This window comes from Thamnophis sirtalis, unplaced genomic scaffold, assembly GCF_051295495.1.
Source record: "Thamnophis sirtalis isolate CommonGarterSnake01/CBP01778 unplaced genomic scaffold, rThaSir2_p1.2 scaffold_1, whole genome shotgun sequence".
In the NCBI taxonomy this organism is placed as follows: domain Eukaryota; kingdom Metazoa; phylum Chordata; class Lepidosauria; order Squamata; family Natricidae; genus Thamnophis; species Thamnophis sirtalis.
In genome coordinates, this window is record NW_028261381.1 from 151969648 (window position 1) to 151992990 (window position 23343).

Below are 23343 nucleotides of genomic sequence, written 5' to 3' on the forward strand. Positions count from 1 at the left end.
GGGTTTTTCTTCATTTATACGCTATGTAAATCAGTTCTTGTAATAGATTTTGTTCCTTTTATTGGCATCTGCTCTGAGACATCTCTTTAAGTTTCATGTTGTTTGCAGATCACGATAGTTTCATTTTAATGTTTAATTGGGCGACACTCTTGTAGCTTAATTCATTCCCGCTTAGGAGGACATTGTTCTACATGTGGATTAGTGTTAAGTGAATTCTGACACTTTGTTCTTCTAATCAGAATTTCAATCCTGCCAGGTAGCAAAGCTTTCTTTTCTCCTCCCCTCCTATTTGATGTTTGTGTTTTTTAAAGCCTCTCAATTGCCTTCTATATTTGTCTGAAATTGATGATTTTCAAAAGATACTTTTAATCCACCCCCCCCCCCCCCACCGTAAGATGTAAGATTTTAATTTCGGCTGTGGGAGAATGTTCAATATTGCTCAGTTTTAAAACCTCATACTTTCCTTTGCTTCTCTAAAATTTGGTTTCTTGTAAAATCACAGTTTATATGGCATTGATTATCAGTGGGTGCATTGATTATTTTTTTTCTATGAGACAAAGCAGGAAATAAAATTTAAATATTGTTTTGGGTGTTGTGGCTTTAGAAGTTCCGACAAAGCGATGCAGTGTTATTGAAATCTGAAAGTCTTATTTTGCTGACAAAAAAATGTCATGTTTTTATGTAAGAGACGTTTTGATTGCTTTCTCTTAGCTGTGGAGGATGCGGCTGGTAATTTGTGTTATCACTTTTAGCAGATGAGAAATAGACATTATATCCCAAATAGCAAAAAAAAAAAAAAAAAAAAAAAAGTCTTGCCAGCATTTTTCAGAATTAAGTTGTCATTGTTTAATAAATCTCTTGTTAAGGATTTGCAGTTATAGCGGTATATTTAGCATTTTCCAAGGTTGCTGAGAAATAGCATTTTCATTCATTCCATGTATATTTGGAATTGCGTAACAGATATTAGACATCAGAACATTTTCATGTTTGCTTAACAGCATGAAAGGAAGGATATAAGCATAAATTGAAAGTATGCGTAACTTTTTGCTGTAACACAAACCCTGTTATGAAATTCTCTTTACTTTATTTTGAAAAAGATGCAGTTGTCGGCTAATATAGAGAGATGAAAAAACAAATTTAAAAAGGCTTGTCTGGCTTTTGTTTTAATTTTTACTTTCTATTTCTTGCAAAAGAAGTGGAAGTCTGAAGACTGAAAATGAAGTTTGCTTCGTATAATAGCAAGGATTTACAGAGGCAGTTAAGCAGAATTGATTCTTTTGCCTGTTCCTACGCATAGCCGAAGTCTGAAGCAATAGGAATCATAAACATCCTGTTGGTTGCATGTATGTGAATGAAGAACAATAGGGAAAGTCTAATCTTTAAACTTAAGGCAGAACAAAATACGTTATAATTCAGTGCGGTTTTAAAGCCACAATTGCCTTTGAATTGCGTTCACTTACTAAATGAAACTTTGCTCCTCATTGGGTGCATTCACACATCACTCTAAGCCAAAATAGCTTTTATACATTTGTAATTCACTGACTTGTATAAACCCAACCATTGGCATGTAATCAATAAAATATTGTTAAGAAATCATATCTGAGCATGTTATTTGAACCCCATTGTTACATCTGTGGTTAAATCTTTGGCATGAAGATTTCAAATCTAATAGGATGACGTTACAGTTTATTCTCTTCTGTAACAGTAACAGAATTGGAAGGGACCTTGGTGATCATCTGGTCCAACTCCCTACTCGCAGGAGACCTATACTATTTCTGATAAGTGGCTGTCCAGTCTCTTCTTAAAAGCCTCCAGTGATAGGATATCCACAACCTCCGAAGGCAATTTGTTCCACTGTTTAATTGTTCTCGGCATTAGGAATTTTCTCCTTAGTTCTTGGTTGTTTTTTTAACTTTAGGAAATTTCAGGTGAGGCTTTAAGGTACATTTGGCTTTCTTCTGGTGCTTCTTCTACCATTAGGACTTCTGTCCACAGGACTGTGGTCTTCCTTTCTTCCTGCTTGGCAGAAGGTTTGTTAGTTAATGGGCTGGATGAGGCCTCTGTGACATGCTTCTCCCAATTTCCTTCTGTTCTCACCTGCTTACTGTGAAGGAAAAGTGATTGGTCGGGTTTTCAACTGTCCCAGGTGTGTGAGTTTGTACTTCTATTTACTAATACAATTGTCTTCATTTAGCAAACACATTAAGGGGCCGGAAGTTGTTTGATAAGTTAATAAGTGAAGCCACAAGTTTGCTTCTGATCTTACTTCAACGTTCCTTTGCTTTACAGACCTATGAAGATTGATAATGTGGGATCTGGTCACAAAATTATTTTTTCATCACTGTTGTAACTGAACGGTCATTAAATGAGATAGTTGCTAAACAAGGACTACCTGTAATCTCTACCCAAAACCAGATAATTTATTCCTTTCAGAGGTTGCCTTTGTGGCTACTATCCCATACCATCGGAAGCAGAAAATTAAAAATGATGTACCTGAAAAAATTGTAGCATATTCCAAAGGTATATTTGGAAACATTTCTTCAGAGATTATTCTAGATAAAGGCCTTTTTGTGGTGTATTGCAAGCACTGTTGAAAATTCCTGAAGAAGCTCATATTTAAATGAAAGTACATACTTAAGTTTAACAAAGCAAGGATGTGGAATAAAAGACTACCGAAAGCTCTTGTATTAATTTCTTTTTTAGGCGACTATCTACCGTGACCTTTTGGCTAATTGATCTCTCTCTCCCTCTCTCTCCCTCCCCCTCCCTCTCTCCTCCCTCCCTCCCTCCCCCCCCTCTCTCTCACACAGATTTTTTTGCAGCAAATTTGCATTGAATTAGACTTAAGAGTTACATTAAATAAATCTTACCCCCACCCATCCCAATTTGCATTTACTTAAAAAAGAGACACAGTTTATGTTTGAGGATATGAGCCTCATTTTGAAAGTGGGCGAGTGGAAGGGAAGGAGGGTGGGGGGAAACAGGCCAACTTATTCCCTTTCTCTCCTTAAAATAAAATTAAAAAAGAAAGACTGAAGAGCCCTTTCATGACAGCTAGTCAGAGTTAGAATTAGTTCAAGGAAATGTTAATAAAGCACTGCCTAGTCTAATCCTCTTGATATCACCAGGTATCCTCCTGTTCATGGGTTAATTGCTTTAAAAGCGGAGGCAGTATTCTGAACGGTGGGCCGCTTCACCTTTTCACAGCTGTTCCCATTGAGTGACAACTAAATCCCATGTGTAAGATGAGGAAGAGCTCAGTCTCCAATTGGGAGAAAATTTATGTAAACCACAATCCCTTCAGAATGTGTGGAAGTCATAGACTTTCTTGATTTACTCTGCTTTTCCCAGAAAGCTCCATTGTTCCCTTCCCTAAGTCCCATCAACCCTTTGTAGCAGAATATCACAGCCGCGGCAGATAGCTTGAAATATATAAATGCTATCATAGCTCTGATTAATAGCACCGCTTATGAGTCAGGTCTGATAACGGAGCTGCTCTCCACTCAATTTCAGATACCGCTAATGGAATCTGTCTTCTGCAATTGTAATGTGAGAAGGTCTAATTTGCTATGGAGCTTGGATCTGTCAGCAGTAGGGGATTGTGGGGTCAGGAGGGAGCTGCCAGGTTTTTGCCCTGAAGCTTGTATCTCTAGCTTTCAATGGAGCAGTCCCCTGCCTGCCAGGGAGCTGATAGGCCCTCTGTGGGGTTTATGCCACTTCTCACAATAGGCCAGGGCTTCCGAGCTCCACTTCATAATTGTGAAGCGAGCTCATATTTCCACAGCTACTCTGCTGCATAATTTCTAATAAGTTGCTGGGTTTTTTAACAAATGTCAGATTATGAAAAGTTTCCTCAATTATCAGGGGGGGGGGGAAACCCCACCCCCACTTATAAAACATTTAAATTGCTAAATCTGTTTCCTGCCAAGTTCATCCCCTTCTCCTCTCTTCTTCCCTCCCCGCCTTCACCTTTCTGTTCTGTGACTGGCATCCAAGCTCCGCTTAAAGTGTGCCAGAAAAAAAAAAGCCTGCGTTTCAAATGTATATGAGAATGTGCGTCTCAGAATGATGGACTGGGGTCATAACGCCTCCTGGGCTGCCTGGAGAGATCCCTGCCACCTGTAGAGGTATAGGAACCCCATCCGATGACATAGTTTTCATCACATCTACCCAGGAAAAAGTGGATTTCACTGCCGTGTCCATTTTGATGATGCCCTTACTTTACATAATACTTCTCAGGAAATGTCCCATAAAGGAGCATTCAGGTAGAAGTAATTATCTCCAAGTGTACTGTATTTTCCCCAAAGAATTTCTGGGCTTTGAATTTGCAGCACTTAGCTGGATTGTACCAAGAGAGCTGTGACAAAATAAAAAAAAATGAAAAAGGTTAGAACCAAACTTTGTAAACCCCGGTTGGATTTACCAGGACATTTCCCCAGATTTGAAAGAATGTTATACAGAGTTTTGGGAAGAAGTTAAGCAGGAAGAGCAACAAGTGGCCATATAATGTCAAAAAATATAAATATACAGCTAGTCCTTGCTGGCTGTAAGGTTTCCTAAAAATGCCCTAATTGATTCATGAGTATCGAGTCCAGTTTCAATACAAAACTAGTCATTTATTAGGAGGATTTTAGCCAATATCTTTTCGCAGTCATGTCTAAACTTTGTTTGATTTATAGCTGAACTTTACCCCTGTTCCTTCCCTCCTCTCAGTCTGTGTCATAAATCACATTTCCCTATGAGATGCTCCCCTCCCAAGCCGGCTGCAGTAATCTGAGCTCCAACTTCAGCCGACAGTATGTGTGGAATGCACTCCCTCCCCCTTCTCTTACTATGACAATGCTTGGAGTTGACACTTGACTTATGAACAAAATTGAGCTCAAAATAGTTGTTGCTAAGCACAACAGTTGTGAGCTTTGCCTCATTTTATGACCTTTCTTGCCACAGTTGTTAAGTGAATCAGTGCAGCTGTTAAGTTAGTAACATGGATGTTAAGTGAATCCGGTTTTCCCATTGACTTTGCTTGTCAGAAGGTCGTAAAATGGGATCACATGACCCCAGGGCACTGCAATCATCATAAATATGAGTCTTTTGCCTAGCATCCAAATTTTGATCACATGATCATGGAGATGCTACAACCCTGAAAAATGGTAATGTCACCCTTTTCAGTGCTGTTGGAACTTCAAACGGTCACTAAATGAATGGTTGTAAGTTGAGGATTACCTGTATATAATATTTCAGAGATTTGAAGTCTGTCTGCCTTTCAGCTAATCACACATGAGTTAGTCCAGATAGTTTTTATTTTCATGAAGTAAAAATAAGCTAAACACTCAACAAACAACAGTTATTGCCAACATAATTTTGGAGTGCTTAAGCCTGCTTATCATTTACCTGTGGTTAGATATCTTTCTCTGACTATTGCTCCCCTTTGACTTATGTTGTAGGGCTGTGCTGATAACTCAGGACTTAACCTAAGGAACAGGTCTAGTAAATCCAACCAAGGAAGATTTCTGAGAGATGACTTCTATAAGTTCTGCAAAGGCTCTTAAATGTAACTGGTCTGCTCCTGATGAATTAATTTTGTGAAGAATTCCTCAGCTATCTCACTATATGTCTTGGGTTCCTGCTTTCTCCTGTTGTCAGTTTTTCTGCTTAGTGCAAGGGTGTCAAACTCGATTTCATTGAGGTCCGCATCAAGGTTGTGTTTGTCCTTGTGGGGGGGGGGGCATGGCCAGGGTGGTACTTATTCTACCTTTCTCTCCCAGCAGTAGACTTACCCCTTCCTTTGACTTTTTTCTACTGATGAAACCAAATAGCCATGTGTATTGTTTCTACCGTCTCTTGCAAACATAAAACCTCTTTTAGTATTTTTTTAGCCGTTGTTCTATAACTGTGTGCTCTTTGCTAGTATACCTCCTTAGTGATTATACTGATTTTCCATGTTCTGTTTCTGTCCTTTTTAATTCTTAGCACAAGTAAAAGTTCCCTATGGATTCGGAATGATTTTTTAGGCTTCCTTTCCCCCACTTTTTTCCCCACTGGAATGAGGTTCAGTTGTACATCATTTAAATTGAGAATATCTCTACAGAAGATCCCAATTAGTACTTCTCTGGTTTTCAACTAGCTCTTCTCCATTGGTGGGATCAGATCTAGGAGACATATGATCCTCTTAACTCTGTTCCAGCTATTTGGAAAATAAAACAATAAGACATTTTTTGCTGTCTTCGCCATGACAGTTGTCCATTCCATGCCAGTGTAGTTAAAATTTCCATTATTAATACGTTTCCTCTCTGAAAATTAATGTCCAGCAGAATAGTATCCTGATCCTCGTATCTGCTTCAGTTGTCTATAATACAACCTCATCATAACCTACTGTATTTTTCGGAGTATAAGACGCACCAAGGTTTTGAAAAGGCAAATTTTAAAAAAAGGTTTTGTACTCTGCAGACCTCCCAAAAAATGGCCCGTTTTTCGCAAAAATGGGCCTGTTTTTTGTCAAAAAAAGGGCATGTGTAGCTTTTAGGAGGCTTATAGAGTGCTCCTGGGGGCTAGGAGGGGGGAAAAATTGAGCAAAAAAAGGACTGTTTTTCGCTCATTTCTGCCCTCCCCATCCCCCAGGAGCACTCTGAAAGCCTCCTAAAGGCAATGCATGGCCATTTTGGTGAAGGGGGTGGGGTTTTGGGACACAAACAATGCTGTATTCAGTGTATAAGATGCACCCAGATTTTCAGCCTCTTTTTTTGAGGGGAAAAGGTGCGTCTTATATTCCGAAAAATACAGTATTTGTTGTTTCCCTTCCATTGTGTTTTCCCCAAATATTGGTCATTGATGCTGAGATTTCTGGATGTGGAGCATCCACATGGAGCATGGCTACACCTCCTTCACATGTGACAGTCCCTCTTTGTGTGTGGTCTGTTCCTTTCAAATGCATTGTACCCATGCATTCAATCCTTGCATTCCACTTATGAATTTCCTCCCCCTATGTTGCACCATTGCTCACTAAATCATATTCATCTTCCTGCATTAAGACTTCTAGTTCTCCCCATTTGTTCTCTACTTGTGAAATAGAAGATTATTGTTTCCCTAAGGAAAGTTTGCCCTGAGCTATTTGGATTCAGAATAAATGCATTTTAAATATGTTTAATAGCTTGCGACTGAGGAGGCTTCTGCTCTATTAAGCTTCCTTTCGAGATTTCCTATATGGGCCATCTAGAAACCCTTACAAGAAAAAAATATATGGGAATAATAAATTTTGTCCTTGTTGCATCCTGACATTGTTAATTGCAGTAAATTTGGCTTATACCAAACTTTCAACTCGGAAAGACTTTTTTTGAATCTGTTGGTTGGAATCAGATCTAGAAGAGATGATCCTCTTGTCTTTTCTTCAGTTTTTTGGAAAATGAAATTTTTTGAGCTTTGCAGTCCTAGCTATGAAAGTTGGCCAACAGAAAATATAGTCCAGATCCTACCATGAATAGCAGCCAACCGATTGCATTTGGAAAACTCACAAATACAAACAGTCTTTAGTGAGTGGTATTCACAATATGCTGCCCTTGTTTCCAGAGATATAAATGTCATCAAGTAGCCACTGATATTTTGGATTTCCATAAATACTCATCCCCCTTGAGAATTGTGTGAATTAGTGGCTAACACCAAATTTGATGGCAGTGAATAACATACTGTAGTTAACAAATAATTTTTTAAAATCACTCTTGAATTTTCACATATTTTCTTTCTGATCTTTAAAAACAAAATACAAAACATAACTTTGTACACTGGACTTTGTAAGCTTTTCAGAAAAATTTGAACTGGATTTTTTCCCCCTATGTAAATAAGCATAAATAAATTAGTGTATTTCTCTCAGCATCCATAGCCTGTGTAAAATTATTTAGTCTACAATAGTTCATCGGGGGGAGGGGATCTAGTATATTTTGAGGTCTGAATGTGGCATTTAAAACGTTGATGTGTAGAGTGAAATATAGAGAGGTTTTAGACTAATTCCCATAAACAAATAAGGCCAGTGTGGAACACAATTAAAATATTGAACTATCATTGAGGAGATCCAGATTCTGCACACTCAACCACAGAAGCTGACTGGATGGTTTTGGGAAGGTCTCTCCTTCAGCCCAACTACCTCACATGGTTGTTGCTGTTGTGGGAAAAATCAAATTTATACTGGCTGTGGTTTACAGCAGTGATCCCCTACCTTTCTAGCTTTGCAGACTGGTAGGTCGGGACGGATAGGGAATGGTTATGTGCGACTAGCCGGCAAGTGTGTGTGTGTGTGCATGGAGCTCCATTTGCACAAGCAGCAGCCATACACACCGCCTCTTGCACAGATGGAGCTGCACACCCGCACTCACCCACCACTTCTGTGGCCCATTTCTGAATGGGCTGCGGCCTAGTAGTGGGCTACGACCTGGGGATTGGGAATACCTGGCTTAGAGGTAAACACATCCTAAATAAAAATATTGTTTATAATACTTGTACAAGTTGTAATTCACAGTATCTAGGTACACTATGTGGTTGGTTTGTTGCATAAAGGCATTTCATGGGCTCATCAAATTGGTAGTGACCTCTGCTCAAAGCAAAAATTCATTGAGTTAGAACAATTCAAGACAACAGTAGTATGTATGCTTGGACATATCCAATGGGTGAGAGCCCCCATCGCTCCAGGTCAGTGTGTCAGGCCTGCAGTTATCTCCCTTTTAGGATCTTTGGCCTGCCACACTCTCTCTTATTTCATTATGCTGCTTCATTAGTGTAGTATTTGGGAGGGGGGAATGGAAAGGAGTAGAATTGTGGAATGTGTTGTTGTCATTCTTTTCTAGAAGCCCAAGGTCATCTTTTGTCTCCGCACCTCTGCACCTGACCGCAACCAGCTGGGTGGAGATGCCGGCGTGGAAGAAGAAGATTGGACCATGTGATGGATTTGTGGGTGTGGGGTCAAGATCATGAACTTTCAACTGGGTGGGAATCCTAGGTAACTTCCAGAATTGGGATTCCACAGATGTGCCAAGATGTCTGACTTATTAAATTGGAACTTTAAGGATCATTTTGCCTTGGACTCTGATTTAATTCTGCTTGGAACGCTGACACAGTGTTTCTCAATTTTAGCAACTTTAAAATGTGTAAACTTCAACTCCCACAATTCCTCAGCCAGTTGAAGTCGACACGACTTAAAAGTTGCAGTTGGTTGAGAAACACTCAAAGTAATTGATCCCACTCCCTGTAACTTGAATCTGTAATTCCATATCCGGCACTCTGAAATAAGAAAAAAGAGGTCCTGACCTTCTCCTTGCGAAGCCCTTTCAGGCATGTTGAGGAGCATATTACATTTCTTTCCAAACATTTTTTCTCTGGGCTAAGTCCTCCCTTTGCCTTGCCACTTCAGTCTCTCCTCACGGCTTGGTTTTTAGTCCCACATTATTATTTTTTGCTAGACCTATACTTGAATACTGCTCACCTGCCTGGAACCCACACTGCACTTTGGACATTAAAACATTAGAGAGGAGGGTCCAGAGCAGTGGTGGGTTGCTAATCCCGTTCCAACCGGTTCGGTTGGAACGGGGCTGGCGGCGTCTTCGTGCATGTGCGCAGTTCACGCATGCGTCTTAGCGCCTGCGCGATGCTCCAGCTGCTCACGGAGAATCGCGCAGGTGCTGTATGTGCCATCCACCTGCTCGCGGAGAATCGCGCAGATGCTGTATGTGCCCTGTGCCTGCGTGGAAGCGCAGAAGCCTTCAAAGACCGGTAAGGAGCGCGGGCGGGCAGGTGGGCCCTTCTCCGTTCCCGGAAGTTACTTACTTCCGGGTTCGCCGACCAACCGGTTCGCGGGGACTGCCGCGAACCGGTTGAAATCCACCCCTGGTCCAGAGGAATTTTACAAGAAGGATACTCAACTCCTCTGCTCATAATAAAATTCCATATACCATCAGGCTTGAAATTTTAGGCCTGGATAACCTTGAACTACACCATCTTCATTTCGACCTAAGCTTAGCTGCCATATTATCTGCCATAACGTCCTACCTGTTAATGACTACTTTTACTTCAACTGCAATAACACAAGGGCTATCAATAGATACAAACTAAATTTAATACATTCTAATCTTGATTGCAGGAAAATCGATTTCAGCAATAGAGTAGTAAATGTGTGGAACACCCTACTTGATCCTGTTGTTAGTTCCTCTAACCCCCATACCCTTCACCTTAAGCTGTCTACCGTGGCCTTTACGCATTTCTTAAGAGGTCCCTAAGGGGGTGTGCATAAGCGCACCAGTGTGCCTACTGTCCCTGTCCCACTGTCCCATTTATATGTATTCTTTTTATATGTTTATGGCTATGTTTTGCTTACTTATATCCATTTTTGTGCCATTTTTGTATGTGTTTTCATACTTGTTTCCTGGTACTTGTTGACAAATAATAAATAAATAAAATAAATTATCACGTCCATGTTTTCTTGGCAACATGGATGTGGTTTGCCCTGGCCCATATCCAGGGGGTTCTTTTCAACTTTCCAGGACAATTACCAGCTCTGGTGGTCCTAGACACTTCCCCGCTCAAGGACAGAAGCAGGACCAACCTTGTTCAGCTTCCAGAAAGAGCAGAGCTGACTAGGTCTGCATTTGTGGAGACTCTCCAGATGAGTGCTTCGGAAACTTTAGCAACTTTAAGATGCGTGGGCTTCAACTCTCAGATTACTCAGCATGCTTGAAGTCCACACAACAATTGCTGAGGTTGAGAAACACTGATCTAGATAGAAGCTAATAAAGGCAGGTGCACCGCATTGCCTTATGGTGGGCCTTGTCTCATAGCATTTTGTAGTCCTAGCAGGTGTGAAGCTTCTGTAGTTCTGATTTATCAGTATCTTGGGATGCTGTTCTTCTGTAATAACAACCTAATTAGTTATTAATTTAAAATTCAAGTGTTAAAAAATACGCCAGCAGCCTAGCCTTTGGTGGGAACCTGCCAAAAGACAGATATATTTTTTTCCATGATGCTACAGTATGGGTTTTGGGGTGATAGCAGGAGAAGCACCATGAAGGTGGCATCTGTTTGTTTGTATTTAATTCTGATGAGTGGGGACTAGTAATAATGGAGGAAAAGATGCATTTTCTTGTTATCTATGTTTGCAGGCTTTCTGGCTCGCAGGCGGCAGGAGTCTTTGCTGTGGGGATGTTTTCGTTTTCCCGTCTAACGTGGCAATGGTCTATCACAGCAGAGGTTTTCAGCTTAAACAATCTGTTTGTGGGGCTGCTGATGGCGCTTTCCGTGCAATTCGAGGAAGCAACAACTGCAAAAGAGAGATCAAAGGTAGCCTACTCGGGATCAAAAGGCTTCAGGAATGGTTTCCCTTCCCCTTAAGCCTCTGGGGAGTAGGACCAAAACTACATAGGGTGGCTTAAGCCAATTGTTCCTCACGCTTGGACTCTTTGAATATATTGGGGTTGTAACTTGCCAGATATTGCTTGGGAATTGGACAAGTTTGTAGCTTTCACTGACAGTAGCAGCAAGATCTTGACCTAAAATCCTTACCCTTCATTGATCTTAAAAGGAGGTATGTGAGCCTCTTTGTATGAAAAGTGAGGGTATGGTCCTGCCACCTGTGTGACAGGACTTGATGTGTGAGTCAAAGTAATATTTCAAGTTGATCTTGGGTGTAATCAGGAACTCTTCTTTTTGCTAGAGCTGTAGCTTCCTGAAGTCTTTCTTAATATACCGTATTTTTCGTATAAGATGCACCTTTTTCCCTCAAAAAAGGCGCTGAAAATCTGGGTGCGTCTTATACACTGAATACAGCATTTTTTGCCTCCTGAAACCCTGCTCCCTTCACCAAAATGGCCGTGCATAGCCTTTAGGAGGCTTCCAGAGTGCTCCTGGGGGCTGGGGGGGGGGAGCAGAAATGAGCAAAAAATGGGCTGTTCTTTCGCTCAATTTTGCCCGCCCCCACCTCCTAGGAGCACTCTAAAGTCTCATAAGGGATATTCATGCCACTTTTTGTAAAAAAACAGGCCCATTTTCACGAAAAATGGGCCGTTTTTGGGAGGTCTGCAGAGTGCAAAACCTTTTTTTTTAAAAAATTGCTTCTTCAAAATCATGGTGCATCTTATACTCCAGTGCGTCTTATACTCCGAAAATACGGCATCTCCCCTCCCCCTCTTTTTTTCCTGATATGCAGAAGGGAGCCCAGTTTGGGGACGGGGGAAGCCTAGGACAAGATAGGCAGCATGTGAGAGTACATGGCTCCAGAACAAACTGTTTTTGCAACCTTGGAGCCCTTCAGTCATGATTCTCCCAAATTTGTGCTGTAGTTTTACAGTCTTCCCTTCCAATCTAAGAAAGCAACAAGATCACACCTACCACAATCTCAGCCTACCCACTGAAGTTCTCCAAATACTATGTGCAATCTCTGGCCACCTAAGATAACTTCTCGTTGTCTACTATTGTACAACCCTTGGGTTTTCTCGTAATCCCGATCAAGTACTAACCTGTGTACCTTTTATGAGACCAGCCAAGGTCATCTTTTGGCTTCCAGGATTGTAAATTTGGAGCCATGTGAACAGATGTGGTTCATCCTCCATAGCTCTGGCTGCCTTTTGTCCAAGGGACAAACACAGTATTGGGCAATGGTGAAATTCAGTTTTTATTACTACTGGTTCTGTGGGCGTGACTTGGTGGGTGTGGTGTGGCTTGGTGGGCGTGGCTTGGTGGGTGTACAAAATCTCCATTCCCACCCCACTCTGGGGCCAGCCAGAAGTGGCATTTGCCGGTTCTCTAAACTACTGAAAATTTCCGCTACTGGTTCTCTGAACTACTCAAAATTTCCGCAACCGGTTCTCCAGAACCTGCCAGAACCTGCTGGATTTCACCCCTGGTATTGGGCCATTATGTTGCAAGCTCCACCCTTTGAAGCTTGAAGACTCCTGTAGATGCTGTGGTGAGAACCAACTGCTTCATGCCCCAGAATCACTGTAAGAGCAAAAACAATTTGGAAAACCAATTTAAATCCATGGTTAGAATTGATGTTTTCCTTTTTTTGTTTTGCAGATCTGTAAAGTGGGCGCCTTCTCTTGTGGACTCAGCATGTGCAACCAACATACCATTGTGATCTACGTGCTTTGCATTGCTTTGTGGGTTTCCTCTCGCTTGTTCAGAGAGAGTGTGAGTATTTGGAAGTCTAGAAACATGCTTGAGTTAATAGCAGTAGACTTATATACCGCTTCATAGGCCTTTCAGGCCTCTCTAAGCGGTTTACAGAGAGTCAGTATATTGCCCCCAACAATCTGGGTCCTCATTTTCCCCACCTCGGAAGGATGGAAGGCTGAGTCAACCCTGAGCCGGTGAGATTTGAACCGCTGACCTGCTGATCTAGCAGTAGCCTGCAGTGCTGCATTTAACCACTGCGCCACCTTGGCTCTTGTTAAAAGGCAGAGTTGGAATTTTAAGAATAGTCCTTGCTTTAATAACCAACACTGAGACTGGCAATCCCATCACTAAGTGATGTGGTTGTTAGGCAAGACATCCTTTATGCAAATTTTCTGCATAAATTTGCATAAAGCTTCTCAATTGATTCTACTTTTTGGAAGCTGACTGTGAAGCACGCTTATGGTGAACATGTGATGGTCCATGAAGTGCCCAAATCTCAATTCTGAGACTGTGACAGTCGTAAATGCAGGACCAGTCATAAGGATACATTTTCAGCACCATTGTAAATTCAAAAGGTTGCTAAACAGGGCAGTCATTAAGCGAGAACTATCTATATGTGAGAAAGATGCTGGATTGGAGGTTGCTCATTCATAGAATAGCTGTCAATTATTTGCTACTCTCTCTGTTTTCGTTCCCTTCCTTGTTTCCACATCAGTTTCTGGTTCTTTTCATTTTTATATGTTGATGTAAAAAAATGGAATGAAACAAGAAAATATGTCGGTGGCTAAAGATGTTTGGAGCACATTGATACTTCTGAGTACTTTGGGGTATTATATTATTAATGCTAGAATTGTTATATTTTTGAACAAATGTACAATATATTTCACTACGCTACTTGGTGTTACAGTTCTTAGCTGCCATCATAGCAATTTGGAACCATCTTTCTGCTCAGCCTTAGTTTGAGAGAATCGGCTTCTGTTTTGTCTATGGAGATTCTCAACCATCGAGGTCATGGTTGTCCCAAAAACTGAAGAAGCTTCTTGGATGAGAAGCGAAACATTTCAAGGAAAAAAACAGGAAAGTCCAATTGCCTTTTCAAAAGCACCTTTGGGACAGATTCTGTTTTACAAATCAGGACCGGAAAATGAAGAAGGCTCTCAACAAGTCTTCAAAAGCAGAACTGAAAGCTAAGATCACTTTTCTCTTTCCTAAAAAGTTTATTGAGATACTTAACTTCTTCATCCTCTTGTTGTATATTTAGAGATTCCAAAGCTGGTCTTTTTGTTTGAGGCGCAAATCCTCTCTTGAAACAAGGGCCAGTGGATTCCCTTTTTAAAAACACTTCTAAATGGAGATGTACTCTGCAGGTAATGCTTCTTATAAATTATATTTAATGGTTACTCCACTTCAGTATCCTTGGTTGGTTTTTGTCCTCTTCCAGGAGACAAGTCATGTGGTCATGATGAATTGTCACTTATTTTAACAGGGAAAAAAAGTGGCTTTACTCTTTTCTGCCCCCTCAAGAATTTTTTAAAGTTTGAATCTCTCAGGAAAAGGGATGTGAGATCATTACGGTAATATCACTATAAATTCTACCGTGAGCTTATAATATTTAATAATTTAAATTGGCTAACTCAGATTATGTCCCTGTATAATCCATAGTTCTCAGAAGATTAAAGGTAAAAGTAAAGGTTCCTCCACACATGCATACTAGTCGTTCCCGACACTAGGGGGCGCTTCTCATCTCCGTTTCAAAGCTGAGGAACCAGCGCTGTATGAAGATGTCTCTGTGGTCATGTTGCCGGCATGACTAAACGCCGAAGGCACACTGAACACTGTTACCTTCCCACCAAAGGTGTTCCCTATTTTTCTACTTGCATTTTTTTACATGCTTTCGAACTGCTAGGTTAGCAGAAGCGGGGACAAGTAATGGGAGCTCACTCCCGTTACATGGCGCTAGGGATTTGAACCCCTGAATTGCTGATCTTCTGATTGACAGACTCATTGTCTTAGCCACTGAGCCACTGTGTCCCACCTCAGAAGATTAATTGCCCTTTTTTGGTACCCCTAAGAGTAGGCCTCATGGGTTTCCATGGAGGCGAGGTTATCAGCAATATGGAGAGTATTGTGATTGTAATCCTGACTCTTTTAAATGTGACATCGTTGCACAAAAAAGGGGGTGCGTGAAACATCCATCACAATGTCCCAAAGATGCTTTTTCAAAAGGCAAGTGGAGTCGTCATCCCTGCCCCTGAGATGTTTCTCTTCTCATTCAAAAAGCTTCTTCAGTTCTAACTGAATGGTGGAAGGTGGAAGGATTTATATTCCTTGCAGTCATCTGGTCATTAGCACTATTTCTGAGAGTCACTGAGGCTGCTTGAAGGTTTATCTGTGCCCTCAAGGTCACCTGAATAGTGCAAATGGTTGTGGAGCCTTCTTGGAACTGCTGAGATTGCTGGCAATTCAGATCTGGATGACTGAGAATCTCCATTAACGTCCATCACAATGCCATCCCTGCCACCTTGCAGATTTCGTTCCCCATCTACAGATGCTGCTGCTGAGAAATCTTCAGCTCCTCTAAATATGGATGTTCCAATTGGTAATGGCCTTTAGAAGATCAGCACTAGACTTTTAAGACATTAGATTTTAATTTAATTATTGTGGGGCGGGGGGGGGAGCGTTGATCAAAACACATCCAGTTTTTAATCATTGCAAAGTGGTTTATCTCTCCTTTGCAGCATTTCTGCTATCTGGTCCTGTCATGGCTTAATTTCAATGGCCAAAGGTGCCAGTGATGTGATCCTTGGGAGCCTCAGATACTATTTGTTTCAGTCTGAAATTGCATCCTGCCATGCAGAAAGGATCAGGGTGATGTCATCCTCCAAGAGTAATCCACGGAGAATGCCATTTTTAACATCATGTTTTGAGACTCCACATGCAAATTAAGATATCAGCTCTTATGCGTCAGTATATTACTTGTTTGCTGCCTAATTTAGAAGATTTGTGCACTCTAGGCATCCAACTCAACATATTTGCACATTCCAGGGGATGTATTTCAAAACAATATGGCAAATTAAGAAATAATACTAAAAAGGCATAAGTCAATCTTAAGTCCATCTCCTGGAAGGTGGGATCATCTATTATCTTGGCCCAATATCTGGCGGGGGGGGTGGGTTTAAAACTTTCCTGAAGATTAGCAGTATCGGGGCCAACTGAAGCTTAGCTTAGACAAGATTTCTCTCTGTCCACTTGCTGCCCCTTTTGAGGTTGGAGCACAGGCAAACAATAGATACAAACGCAAGGTAAACAACTCCAAACTCAGCTGCAGAAAACACAACTTCAGCAGTAGAGTGGTCAACATCTGGAATGCTCCACCTGACTCCATTGTTACATCCTCAAACCCCCTTAGCTTTAACCTTAAACTCTCTGCCATGGACCTGACACCATTCCTAAGAGGTAAGGGGGCGTGCATAAGCGCACCAGCGTGCCTACCGTCCCTGTCCTACTGTCCCCATTTATTTGTACTCCTATCCTGTGTTCATGTCCATGTTTATACTTATACTTGTTATCTCGTATATGTTTGACAAATAAATAAATAAAAATAAATGCAAACAGAGGACTCATGCAGTGCTTTAAAATGTGTTTTTTTGGGGGGTGTAGGAGGTGACCCTGAGCAATGTGCTGAAGTTGGGCTCCTGCTTCTTGGCTGGTTGTTTGCCTTATCTCTACTTGCCTATCTCTGCCTACCTCAATAAAGCTCGATGGACCTGGGGAGACCAGACAACCTTGAAAGGATTTATGACCCATCTTCTCCGGGAAGAGTACGGCACATTCAATCTGGTAAATTGGAGTTCTCCTTTTAAGAAGAAAAAAAAAGTTTCTCTTAAATTACTAAACCTGCGGGGTGATATTGCATCTTTTCAACTCGCAGGTCAGGCTCTGAAAGGCAGAAGGGATTTCGAATCGTTGCCGTTTTTGTTATTTGTCAAAACTTGCGGTTTTGATAGTTCTTGCACCTGTTCCTTAGGATAGCTGTAATCACTTGGTGACTGGAGAAATCATTTAAATCCCCTCCAGCTGTTCAAGTCATGGCCTTTTCATTTAACATGAAGGTTAATGCAACCCAGAGGCAGCCTGGAATTCTCCTCTGGCAGAGGAACGTGAAGGCTGTATAGATCTGAATCGTAGCTTTCCTCCTACCCTAGAAATCCTCTCTGTACCCCATTGCCAACTCTCTTAGGTGGGCTGAGCCAAGACAAGGCAACTGGTCACCCACTACACTTCGTGGGCTTGAACTTCCAATAAACTCCAGTGGTTTATATTAAACTGCACTGGTCCCCTGTTTTTCTAGCTGTATAATTCATATTAGGTAGGTGCATCTTAACTGCTTTTATGTTTTGAAGTCGGTGGTGATATTTTAAACTTACTACAGTACATAATTGATGTGTAGCTTGTCCTTGAAGTGATCAGAGGAACTCAGGCGTTGGACAGGATTATGTTTGGTATTAGCATTTCCCAAAAGGGGTATTTTGTGTGTTAAGGCCAGTCTGATTGCAGCAGTCAAGCCAGCTTCGGGTCTATCTGGGCATGAATATTCAGTGGATTCTCAGTTTTTCTGACTTAGGACTTTTCGGTGAGTAAAAATGACAGCCTTTGGCCATGTGCAGCTGGCAGGGTTTATTCGCATGACAGCCAGAAAGTATTTCAGATAATTTCTGTTTGAACTGGGATGGCGCTTACAAACAGGAAATGATTCCATCAATTTCCCTGTCCCCTTGCTTGGTTTTACTGGTAGAGGTTGCAATCTTGTACAGCGTTGTTGTGGTTGCACGGGATTCATCAGTTCTCATTAACTCTTTGTGAACACATACTTGATCAGCATTAATGAAACCCAAGTAAGGAAGCAACTATTAACTGGGAATCTGGAACTCATTTTCAACCATTTGTCATTATATAGCTGTCCCATAAGGATTGGCACATGTGATGTCAGGTCTTCAGGACTATAGGTATATGTTGGGTGAATGGGGAGGAACTTACAGGTGAAAAAATGCCGGTCAGAACTGAGCATGTTCAGTATTGAGTGTCTGAAGATAAAGGGCCATGATGGCAAACCTATGGCATATGTACCGGAAGTGGCATGCAGAACCATCTCTCTAGGCACGTGAGCCATTGCCCATTGCTCTTCCGGGATCCAGCGCACCGTCTAGCTGGCCTTCACATGCGCGGGAGCACCGGAAACTGGAAGAGCAGCCACCTGGTGCCCGTGAGTGCGCCGGGAAGATGATCTTCCGGTTTCCGGTGCGCACATGTGTGCTGGCCACCTAGTCTTCCAGTTTCTGACCAGTTGGTCCTTGTGCACACATGCGCGCCAGAAACAGGAAGATCAGGTGGCCGGTGTGCATGCACATGCTGGAAACCGGAAGTTCAATTTCCTGGTGTCCACATGCGCACCGGGCAGCTGCTCTTCCGGTTTCTGGGAAGTGCATGTGCTCTCCTGTTTCGTCACTGGGTGCCGAAAAGGTTCACCAATTCTAATACAGGGGTTATATAAAGGGAAAAAGGCTGGGATAGATTGGCTGGAGTTCTGAGCAGGAATCCTTAACTGCAATATTTTGCTGCAGAGCCCTTGAAGTTGGTTTGAAAAATGCATTGTTTAAGTTAACATTGCATAGTGTGGTTGCAGGCCAGATATAGTGACCAAAGCCCCTCTGTCATAGCTCGGAATTGCTTGTTCTTGATAAAATGCATGGATATTCCAGAATAAAGATCCTGGGTGCCGGCTGGGTTAACCAAAATGGATTGTATAGCTAGACTTACATTATATAAATAATCCTGATTTTCTTCTTTACTGTGCAGGTAAAATTGGAAAATGGATCCAGTACGACTGATGTATTGCTGTAAGTGAATGCAAATTATATGAATTATAGTGTAATTATAAGCGTATCTGACACAAACATTTCCTGTTGGGTTCAGTGGAGCTTATTTGCAGTAAGTGGGTGCAAGATTGCGGCTTTAATTTGTCCTTTAGGCAATGGAAGATTTAAAAGACTTCGGGGAAAGTACTGTCTTGTGATCTTCATCCTATATTCCTTTTCGACATCCCAAATGTTTCAAGATCTTAGCAGAAAGAATAAGACACATTTTTAAATGTATGTGTTTACAAATAACCATTGTCTCTCACTTTCCATTAAAAAACAGTTCCCAAGCGGAGTAAAATAACCAAATGCAAATTCAAGTGTGGATTAAAAAAGGATGGATTGCAATGACAAGATGGAATGAATTTAGGGGTGAACCTGTGAAAGCGACATGGGTGGGAATAACTTCTCCTGTGACATTTTGAGTTATTTGATTATCATAGCTGGTGGACCTCAGCCATTTCTGAGTGCCAGATTCAAGGAAATATTGGAAAAAAGGGAGAACAGGTATGATCCAGGACCTGTTTGGGTGTGCTATTAGATTGGATAAGAGTTCAGCACTTCCTTTCCAGGCACCTAATCCCTGTCTGATCCAGTGGTTTTTCTCTGCACTGTGAAAGCATCCAAAGAGCCATACTGGCACAGTGGTTAGAATGCAATATTACAGGCTAATTCTGCCAACAGCCAGCAGTTTGATCCTGCACGGCTCAAGGTTGACTCGGCCTTCCATCCTTCCGAGGTCAATTAAATGAAGACCCAGATTGTTGGGGCTGATTCTGTAAACCGCTTGAGAGGGCTGTAAAGCACTATGAAGGGGTATATAAGTGCTACTGCTTTTGCCAGATGCTCTAACATCTGCCTTTAGCTCTTATGCAAGAGATGATTTTATAATGTGTGGCTCCCTTCATCTTCCCATGAACTTTTGCTGTCATTATAGTTGCCAAACACTCTTGTTCTCTGGCTTCCTTGCAGTTTTCAGGTAACCCACATGAAGATGGAACTTTCCCTGGTTGTGCTGGCCTTTGCAGTTGCTGCATGTGTATGCTGTGCAGTGAGGTACTGGGGTTTATTTCAGGCTTAAATATTTCCAAATTGGAGATTTATTTGGAGAACCAGAAAGTTGGACTGAACTAAGTTTCTCCCTGACGCTTATGCGTCTTGCTCTGCCTTTTTTAGATTATAGCTTTATATATGGGTTCCACCACAAAACTGCGGACGACAAAATCGCGGTCGACGAAAGCGCGTATGTGACATCATCACAGCGCGATGAAAAAGATCGAAAAATGTAAAAATAAAGCGAAAACCTTACCCTAACCCCCCCAAACCTAACCCTAAACCTAACCCTTAACCTAACCCTTAACCTAACGCTAAACGTAACGCTAACGCTCTAAACCTAACCCTAACCCTTAACCTAACCGTTACCTTTATGTGAATCGGCTTGGTTTAATTTAATTTTTATTTCAATTTTTCGATCTTTTTCGTCGCGTTGTGATGACGTCACATACGCGATTTCGTCGACCGCGCTTTTGTGGAACGCGGTTTTGACGGGTCACGTATATATGTTTGTGCACACACACACACACACATTTTGTGTGTGCACACAAGTATGTCACATACATTTATTGTAGAAGACAAAGTCTTCATGATTGGCTTCATGTAGAGTTGGTAACCCTAAATCAGGGGTATCAGACTCAAGGCACACGGGCCAGATCCAGCCCGCTGGGTGCTTAGATCTGGCCTGTGGGGCCACCCTGGAAACAGCGAAGGACCGGTCTGCGGGGCCTCCGCCAGCAAAAATATATGGCCCTCCCAAGCTCCATTTTTCCTGGCAGAGTGCTGAAGCAATTGCTCCCCCCAGCCCCACCTTGGCCACCACAGACACCCCTGACACCACAAGCACCCCCAACATATATGCGGCCCTCTTGAGCTCTGTTTTCAGCTGCAACAATCTCCTGCATGCAGCCCTCCTGAGCTCCGTTTTTACTGGCAGAGCACTGCAGGAGGACGTTGCAATGGAATAGAATAGAATAGAATAGAATAAATTTATTTATAGGCCGCCCTTTTCCCTGAGGGGACTCAGGGCGGCTTACAACGTATAGGGGAGGGAGTACACACAATGACATATAAAACAGTACGTAATTAAAAATAGAAGCAACATTCATCATTCGGGAGGGGACGGATTATAATCTTTAACCCCAGGCCTGACGGGATAGCCAGATCTTGAGGGCTGTGCGGAAGGTCTGGAGGGTGGTGAGGGTACGAATCTCCATGGGGAGATCGTTCCAAAGGGTCGGAGCTAATACTGAAAAGGCTCTCCTCCGCGTAGTCGCCAGGGCCTCCATAGGTGCTCCGTAGTCGCCAGGGCCTCCATAGGTGCTCCGACACGAGTGATGTTGAGGTGGCCACGCCAACCCAGGCTACACCCCACTCCAGCAATGCCTCCCCAGCCCCCCCAAGGTCAAACACCACCCTAACATGGCCCTCAATGAAATTGAGTTTGACACCCCTGCCCTAGATTAATAAAATGGGGAAGAGTTTGCCTAGGGTTGCAGAGAGATAGATGTAGATTTATCTGCTCCTAGATTGGGGTACGGGATCATCTTCAGTTCAGACTCAATTTTCATTTTGGGAAATTCAGTATATTTGTTATATTCAGTTATTTATTTTTGAAAATTAACTTTAGAAAAAAACGTATTCATTTATTTCTTTAAAACAATCATTCCCAGCTCAAGTCCTCTGCCATAGTTGGGAGTTCTAGAATTGTAGTATAAACATACCTGGAGGGCACTAAGTTGGAGAACAGCTGTGCATGATTTTATTTTTCATGATTTGTTCCAGTTACTGTCACTGCTGTTCACCTGTGCTTTTAATTTGAGTCATAGGTAGAATCATGTAAGTAATAGGCGTTATTCATTTTGCAATTTCTTGTTGCACGTGGAAACTGTCTTCATAAACTTTTCAAATTATATTTTTTCCTCCACTTTAGGCTGAAGACAGAGAAGTCACAGCTGATTTGGCTCTTTACGTCAATGTTATTGATATACTCTCTTTTCTTTGCTTGGAGGGCAAATTTGGATATTTCAAAGCCCCTGTTTAAGGGGGTGGTGAGTTTGCTTAATTAAAAGGGATCATTTTAATTTAAAAGCAAAAGTAGGATTCTGAAAGGAGGTACCATACATTTTAGAAACTTGCTTTCATTTTGCAGATTCATATTCAATGTTATTATAAACAGCCTCCAAACATGGCTGTTTAAAAGCTGGAAGCACGCAAATAAAAAGTACTTTTAGTCCAGGCTAAGATATTTGTCTGTTTGGCCTCAAATGGTCTCTTTTGGATCACAACACTTCACTAAGGTCTCTGGCAGAGAATGCTCCTGCTATTTGATCCTCTTAACAGGGGTGGGAGGGGTGGGAGGGGTGGGGCAGTTGGAAACCAATTTGAAAGTGATGTTGTAAATGACCCAGGTTAGATAGGCAGTGTAGAAATTTAATAAAATAAAAGCACCTTTTAGACTGGGTTACATCATCTTCAAAATCCATTATCCCCTAAAACAGTATTTCCCACCTTATCCATTTCTGGGTTTGTGGACTTCAACTCCCAAAATTCCGCAGCCAGAATAGCCATTTATAAGAACTCTGGCAGTTGAAGTCCATATCCCTGGCTATGGCCAAGGTTGGGAAACACTGCCCCAGAAGCACCATATTCTCAAAAGCTGCATTCACAGGCATGGGAAATGTTGGGAAAAGTGCAATAAACCATCACTCTTCCAGAATAGTACAAAACCACAATATTTTGTGGAGCCAAGGTGGCGCAGTGGTTAAATGCAGCACTGCAGGCTACTTCAGCTGACTGCAGTTCAGCAGTTCGGCTGTTCAAATCCCACTAGGGTCAAGGTTGACTCAGCCTTCCATCCTTCCGAGGTGGGTAAAATGAGGACCCGGATTGTTGTTGGGGGCAATATGCTGACGCTGTAAACCGCTTAGAGAGGGCTGAAAGCCCTATGAAGCGGTATATAAGTCTAACTATTGCTATTGCTATTTTCTGTGGTTCCAATAACACTGTGGGTCCAGTGTTCCAATATCTCAGGGGCTGTCACAAAGAAGAGGGAGTCAAGCTATTCTTCAAAACACCCGAGGATAGAACAAGAAGCAATGGGTGGAAACTAATCAAGGAGAGAAGCAACTTAGAACTAAGGAGAAATTTCCTTTCAGTTAGAACAATTAATCAGTGGAACAAGTTGCCTCCAGAAGTTGTGAATGCCCCAACACTGGAAGTTTTAAAG

At 41.9% G+C, this 23343-nt stretch overlaps 1 protein-coding gene across 2 annotated transcripts in view; it reads left to right on the forward strand.

Annotated features, from left to right (window-relative positions):
- TMEM260 (transmembrane protein 260) overlaps window positions 1-23343 on the forward strand; it is a 67714-nt gene that overhangs the window by 18507 nt on the left and 25864 nt on the right. For both annotated transcript variants that reach the window (XR_015698375.1, XM_087727982.1), the window contains exons 4-9: window positions 11136-11313; window positions 13048-13161; window positions 16807-16986; window positions 19003-19043; window positions 20034-20117; window positions 22048-22165. Coding sequence is in view for 1 of the 2 variants with exons in the window: in XM_087727982.1 (XP_087584108.1) it covers window positions 11136-11313; window positions 13048-13161; window positions 16807-16986; window positions 19003-19043; window positions 20034-20117; window positions 22048-22165 (715 nt within the window). In the remaining variant the exon portion in view is untranslated. The remainder of the gene's footprint in view (window positions 1-11135; window positions 11314-13047; window positions 13162-16806; window positions 16987-19002; window positions 19044-20033; window positions 20118-22047; window positions 22166-23343) is intronic.